Below are 7,589 nucleotides of genomic sequence, written 5' to 3'. Positions count from 1 at the left end.
CGATTATTATTATTATTATTATTATTATTATTATTATTATTATTATTATTATTATTATTATTACACACACACACCGCTCCAGTGGCTCAATCGGTAGAGCGCTGCGCTGCAGGGCATAACGGTCAAAAGGGCGGCGGTTCGAGCCCCGCTCAGGCCGGATTCTTTTGGTTGACTAGGAGTGGTTACTGTCCCCCCTTGAGCATGAGCAAGGGGGATGGGATGTGTGTGATGTGTGAGGTCCTGGCAGTACCCAGAGATCGACGAAATGAGCACTTGCTCTCGTCGGGAGGGTACCTGCTGGCGAAAGCGAGTCCAACTCGTGATCAAGCCGTGGTGAATTACACACACACACACACACACACACACACACACACACACACACACACACGAAAAAAAAAAGTTAGAAAGGATGAAAGAAATGAAGAAGCAGGAGGACTGGGAACAAAAAAAATAGTGTTCACATACCTCAATGAACTCAACGGGGATAGAGATAAAGAACACAAAGTTAAAGGTAAAGAAGGATAATGAAGAATTAAATGAAAACAAACAAATAGGTACAAAAGCGTGAAATTAAGGAACAGATTCAGAGTTTGATTAATCAGGAAGTCAAGGTTATAAAGGAACACCAACAAGAGAATAGTCTGCCCTCCAAATAAATATTAACAGTGTAGCAAAAAAAAAAAAAAAGAACATTATAGCAAAAGAAGTGATTAGTTATACAGACAAGAGAATCGCTGATTAGAGCTGCAGCAGAGAAGAGAAGTGTAGTGATATTTTTTTTTTTTAAGAAGAGATCCTATTAATTAATGGGGTTCGTTTCAAGGGTTTACCTCAAAAAAATCATTTTCTGCGAAAAATTTCCGTAAAATTATAGAAAGTACGGCCTTTTAAACGATAAGCTATCATATATGTACGTAGATAAATTGGGTCGGAAAAAATGTTGTATTACCCGTATTTACCGCGCCAGCGCGTCTCGGAGCTCTGAGCTATTATGCGCGTACGCGTGGCACTCTTAAGCCCCGGTCACACTGTGCCGACTCTGGGCCACGACAACCCAGCGACTTTTCCATTTGACAAGTTGGTTCCTACGCTCCAAGAAGGGGGGCGAGGTTTTATCAGGGTCTTGGTGTCTTGCCGACTGTCTAGGACATTCGGCCAACTAGTTGCCAGCATGTCGTGCTAACCCTCACGACTCCAGACTCCCGTCACGACGTCGGCGCAGCATTCGGCAACAGTCTCAAGACCTCTTTCAAGACATGCCCGACCCTTTCACATCAACAGCCAAGACCTCGTGTACCCTAGAGTCGTGGGTAGTCGTGGCCCAGAGTCGGCACAGTGTGAACGGGGCTTAAAGCCCCGTTCACACTGTGCTGTTGACTGTCGTCAACAGTCTTGGCTTGTCTTGAGACAGTTGTGACGACTGTCGGGGCCATTTTTCAAATTTTTACCGTTTCCTGTCGGCATAGTCGTCTGTGCCGACTACTTAAGAATGATGAGGGACTGTCGTGACGACAGTCTTCGCCTAATGAAGGACGTTCGTGACGACTGTCGGCTCAGAAATATTGGCTAACACTGCCGCCATCAAGAAATTTATATATTTATTTTGCAATCACAAGCACAATAACAACTGGGCATGGTTACGTTTCGCTGGCACAAACTTGGGAGCCGCACAGTACGCATGCACGCACTCCTTTTGCCTCGATCTCTCTTGTGTTGAATGACAGGTTGCCACCCTGAGGTCAGAAAAATGTGGAATGCAACATCTCACTCTCCAATACGGAATGGATCCATATTTAAAGGAACGGGTGGCAACCCTAAAATTTCTCGAGCATGCAATGAGTGACAGCCGCAGCACGCTGCTGGTGGAGGCAAGAGGGAGGGGGGAGGGACGTTACGTCGCGTATTTTACACGTATTTTAGGACGAACCTTTGACAAATTTTACGGGCTGGTTTTGTGATTAACCGAAAAATGCGCTCACTACAATTTTAAGATACTGAATTTTATCAGCTTGACCATTCAGATAACAAAATACCGTACGGAACAAATGCCGTTCCGTATTGGTTCAAAACGGAACGATACATTTCATTCTCGAATACAGAGCGATTCCGTATTTTAAGGAACGGCAAGGCTGCCGCCAAGACAGTCGTCAAGACAGTCGCGAAGACGGTCAGGAAGACCGTCGGCCAACTCCTTGGCAACTGTCGGCCAGCTAGTCGGCCAACCAGTTGACAGACAATCTGGAAGACTGTCGTCAAGACCGTCAAGACTGTCGGCCAATCGGTCGGCAGATTCGTGGTTGTCATAGACATGGCGCCATTTAAAAAAATTGAGCGTTGAGACTCGTCTTGAGACTAGTTGGCAGCATGCCGCAGACATTCTGCCAACTAGTTGGCCGAATTTCCCAGACAGTCGGCAATCATGGTAGCCGACACCAAGACGCCAAAAAACTCTTGGAGCGTGGGAGTCGACTTGTCAAATGCAGTAGTCGCTGGGTTGTCTTGGCCCAGAGTCTGCACAGTGTGAACGGGGCTTTAGCAGAAAAATCACCAAAAATTGTTTTTTCCCGATTTTTTTGAAATTTTCTACACCACTCGCTCATTCCTAGCTGGCAACTCTGGATCTTGAGTCAGAGCCGTGGGGTGCTCTCTGCTTCTTCACACACCTCAGCTTTGTCAAGAGTGGGTATACAACATTTTCCTGCAGAAATCTCGCTGTTTTCGTGCTTGAAAACATGCCACGACCTTCTAAGAAGGCCCAGAGGAGGAGAGAATGCTCTATAGCTGCCAGGAGGAGGCAGCTACAGACACGAGGAACCTCTACAGCTACTACAACATCCGAGCCTGGGGCCGAATTCACAAAGGCTTAGTTCGTAGTTTTGGGCCCTTAGTGCGTAGTTTTGAGAACATTGAGATTCACAAAGCTCGCGCGGCAATAACTACCAACTAATCGATGACGTCACGGGTTAGCGCGCGGATTTACAAAGCTTTACCGCGCTCTGTGTGACGCTAAATATGTTGTTAAATAACTACTGCCTCGGGGGTGTAGTAAACGCTAACAATATTATCATATTTACGTATAAATGCTTATAAATCGCGTTTTTCAACTTGAAATATAACTTTGCGAGTAGAGGAAACCCATTTCTTTATAAAATGATGAGATATACACCCTTTGAGAGGTATATGATAAGTGTAGGCGGCAACACCGACGCCCGCGGCCGGGGGATTGCCAGACCTCCCTCCTCCTTCATATTCCTACCTCCTCATCCATTCATCCATCCATCTCTAGATTTGTCCCTCCGTGGAGGGACCATAGACCTTTGTCGGGTGACAGCCCATGAGCTGGGCTGCAGATATGACAAGACAGTCTTAATTTTCCCTCGTTCCTTCCTTCCGTCCTTCGTTCCTGTCTGCCTCGATATCTGTCCCATATTTCTCTTTGCTTTCTTCCTGCCTCAATCTCCTCCGTATCTTCTTTTTCCTCATCTTAAGCATGTTCGTCGGTAACAAGACATCGAACAGCAGAGTTACCTTGACGAAAATGTGCAGCAAACAACGAAATAATTAAATTCGTAGATTACGATTTAGTAGATAGTTTGCCTTAAAAGGAAGAAAAATGGGAAAAAAGAATGGGTTTCTTGAACCAGCAGCTGGAGGGGGCTCCCTAGGATTGGCTGACGGTTGGCTTGCGATTCGCTGCAAGGCCAATGACGTCATCAACCAATCACCGGCCTCACTGACTTAGCGCGCCTCTAACTACCATCTAAGGTTTGCCTCGTGAATCTGACGCTAACCTCGGTCGCTAAATCAATAGTGCGTAGTTATATTAGTTCGTAGTTAATGAGTATGTTTGTGAATTCCGCCTCTGGTGTTGAGGGGGAGTTGGCACCTACTGATACCCCCATCAAGAATGGACAATACCCTTGTAAAAGAAGGGGACCGGATGCCTGGGAGTAATACTTTATGCAGAAAACTCTCTGAGACCTATACAGCCTCCAGCACCGTTCATACAAATTGATATAGATCACGATTTGGAAAAGTGGCTTTTTCTCGATTCTAAAGTTGCTCGCACATAATGCGAAACAACTTCAAAAGTTCTGAACGTATAAAAAAGTTTTTTCACCAAAAGAAAAAGCGTAAAAGGATGTAAATTTCGGAGCCGAATATTTGCTCTATATATCTTTAAACATTAGTTATGAATTTCTTTGTAAGATTTTTTGGGGGAAAAAGAAAAAATATGTAATTACTATTTTCCTGACTTTTATATCTTATCAAAAAAAAACTGGCTTCCAAATGCAAGCAATACAATGTTTATGTAGGACACATAAACGTGCGCATAGACGGGAACAGTGCTTGGCATCGGTCAATACAAAGACTAACACGTGAAACTTCCTAGCCGACGGATATTTTGGAAGAAATGTGGCTTTCTAAGTCCTCTGCCGAAAGTTTTTTTTTCATGTTTTGCGTTTGGCTGCCCTCATGTAAGTCATTCCCTCCATGGCTGGTCGCCGCTAGGTGTAGTTCTTCTCCACAAACTATGACACATGACACTAAAGTACAAGTGATCACCGTAATCCAGACCGCCTACTCACATAACTGTGTTAGGTATAGTTATAGGATATATGATTCGCTGCTTCATTCTGCCTGGGCACAGAGTCGATAGGAGGCCTCCGTACTCTCCAGCCTAAATATCGCATCTGTCCGTCACAGCCGCAAATCTCCCATCAAAAATCTGCGGTCTACCGATCCTTAACCTTATCTGTCATACTAAGTTCTACTTCACTGGTAAAGTTTCCACTTACGTGTAAGGCACTGAAAGTATCATGCAAAACATATACCAAGCAGATACATCTCATCATATCTAGCTGCTCAGTTACACATGCTGCCTATCAGTTCATCACACAACTACTGTCTTCCCGAGGCTCACAATACACACACACACACACACACACACACACACACACACACGTGCAAACAAATATGTCACATGTAAGTCGCTCCACACCTTCAACAGATTGGTGGCTTCTCCACAGGGCTTTGCGGTGAGGGAGACGGCGAAAGGGATATCTGTTGTCTTTGGTGGCAGTGGGCACCTTAGCAGGAAGGGCATCTGACGGCCACTGCTTCTGCTTTGATAGTCAAGGTAGTCTGGCGAAGCAGAGAAGGGAAATACAATCAATTATTTTCTTTCAATTAAGGAAACAATTATAAGTACTGATCCTATAAACGCAAAGAGAATTAAGTGACCTAAAGAAAAAATCAATTTGAAATGGAGAAGTGTCTTGATGCACTTAATTGATAGCTTTTTTTTTTAACTGAAAGAAAATTATAAGCAGGAGAAAATACAAACGAAAGGAAGCTATTCCAGAGTTTAACACCGCGGGGAAAGAAAAAATTAAGATACTAGAGTAGAAACTAGAGCTAAAGTAGAAAGTATTGAGCAATGCGACCGCGAAAAGGGTAGTCCTACAGTTAGCAAGTTCAGAAAAGAAGTCAACATGAAAACATCTACAAAAGATAAAAAGACAGGCAAATTGAGGCAAAATCTAAGAGGTAGAATACTGACAGCAAGGTAAAAAGAGTTGATGGGGACGAAGAACATTTAACTATCTGGAAAAGCTGAATGCTCTTCTGAACGTGCTATATAACTGCATGCCTCCCCCCCTCCCGCGGCCCCGCTGCACACGACTTTCTACTCATGCTCACCCCTACACTGTCCAATCCCCTTATGCAAGAGTTAACCAGCATCTCTATTCTTTCATCCCCTTCAGCTGGCAATGAAATATGAAGTTTGCAGTTAAGATTTTGAGTTAAGGATACGTCAGGAATGGAAATGGGAAGATGGGGGATAACTGGGAGTAGGTAGAAAGACACCTACCGTAACGGAAAAAAGCTTGTACCGGTAAGATATGTACTGGAGGCGAGGGGGTCATGCAAACCTATCAAAAACGCTTCCGGGTCCTTACTAACGTTTTCTTTATAATATGATGAATACATAAGTAGTGCTTAAAGGTAGAATAGCAGTTTAGCATGTTTCCTGAAGAAATATGGATCTATCTATCTATCTATTTATCGGATATATATATATATATATATATATATATATATATATATATATATATATATATATATATATATATATATATATATATATATATATATATATATATATATATATATATATATATATATATATATATATATATATATATATATATATATATATATATATATATATATATTTGTGAGATGCATACTCCATACGAGGGCGGACAAGGCCCCTGTATATGGATAGCAACTCTGCGGGGAAGAGGAACTGGCGGAGACGATACAGAACGCCCAACCTCGAGGTAGCTGATTTAGTAAGAGAGGAGATGTGAAGTTTACAGTTAAAATTTTGAGTTAAGGATAGACCGAGAATATTTAGTGTTGAAGAAGGTGAAAGCTGGGTGTTGTCGAAGAATAGGGGATAGGTGTTTGGAAGATTGTGTCGAGTTGATAGGTAGAGAATTTTAGTTTTTGAGGCATTGAAGGACACAAGGTTCCTTCTACTCCAATCGGAAATGATAGCAAGGTCTGAGGTTAAGCGTTCTGCAGCCTCCAGCCTGGAGTCATGTAATTCCTGTTGAGAGGGTCTTTTGTTGAAAAAAGTTGAATAATGCAGAGTGGAGTCATCAGCGTATGGATGGATAGGACAGTTTTTTATAGAAAGAAGATCATTGATGAATAATGGGAAGAGAGTGGGTGATAGAACAGAGCCTTGTGGAACACCGCTGTTGATAGGTTTAAGAGAAGAACAGTGACCGTCTACCACAGCAGAGATAGAACGGCCGGAGAGGAAACTGGAGATAAGGTACAGAGAGAGAGATAGAATCCGAAGGAGGGCACTTTAGAAAGCAAAGACTTGTGCCAGATTCTATCGAAGGCTTTCGATATATCTAGCGCAACTGAGAAAGTTTCACCGAAACGGCTAGGAGAGGATGACCAAGAGTCAGTTAAGAGAGCAAGAGAAGAGCAAGAGTAGAACGCCCCTTGCGGAACCCATACTGGCGATCAGATAGAAGGTTAGAAGTGGAACGAAGCTTTTGAATCTTCCGGTTGAGGATTGATTCAAAAGCTTTAGATGGACAGGAAAGTAAAGCATTAGGATGGTAATTTGAGAGATTGGAACGGTCACCCTTCTTAGGCACAGGCTGTACGAAGGCGTACTTAAAGCAGGAAGGAAAGTTAGATGATGATAGGCAGAGACGAAAGAGTTTGACCAGGCAGGGTGTCAGCACGGAAGCACAGTTTTTAAGGACAATAGGAGGCACTCCATCAGGTCCATAAGCCTTCTGAGAGTTGAGGCCTGAGAGGGCACAGAAGACATCATTCTTAAGAATCTTAATAACAGGCATGAAAGAGTCAGAGGGGGGATGAGTAGGAGGAATATGCCCAGAATCGTCCAGAGTGGAATTGTTACAGAAAGTTTGAGAGAAGAGTTCAGCCTTAGAGATAGATGAAACGGCAATGCTGCCGTCAGGGTTAAGGAGAGGAGGGAAAGAGGAAGAAGTGAAATTGGAGGAAATATTTTTGGCTAGATGCCAGAAGTC

At 43.3% G+C, this 7,589-nt stretch overlaps 1 protein-coding gene across 1 annotated transcript in view; it reads right to left on the bottom strand.

Annotated features, from left to right (window-relative positions):
* Positions 1-5,000: 5,000 nt before the first annotated feature.
* Positions 5,001-7,589, bottom strand: part of LOC126988073 (uncharacterized) — a gene marked incomplete at its 3' end in the record, with an annotated part of 74,986 nt that continues 72,397 nt past the window's right edge. The window contains 1 exon segment of the mRNA XM_050845881.1: positions 5,001-5,145. Within this exon segment, the coding sequence (XP_050701838.1) occupies positions 5,001-5,145 (145 nt within the window).

The sequence above is a fragment of the Eriocheir sinensis genome, chromosome 67 (assembly GCF_024679095.1).
Source record: "Eriocheir sinensis breed Jianghai 21 chromosome 67, ASM2467909v1, whole genome shotgun sequence".
NCBI lineage: Eukaryota > Metazoa > Arthropoda > Malacostraca > Decapoda > Varunidae > Eriocheir > Eriocheir sinensis.
The sequence above is the reverse complement of the archived record's forward strand: the minus strand, read 5'-3'. Positions and strand labels throughout refer to the sequence as shown.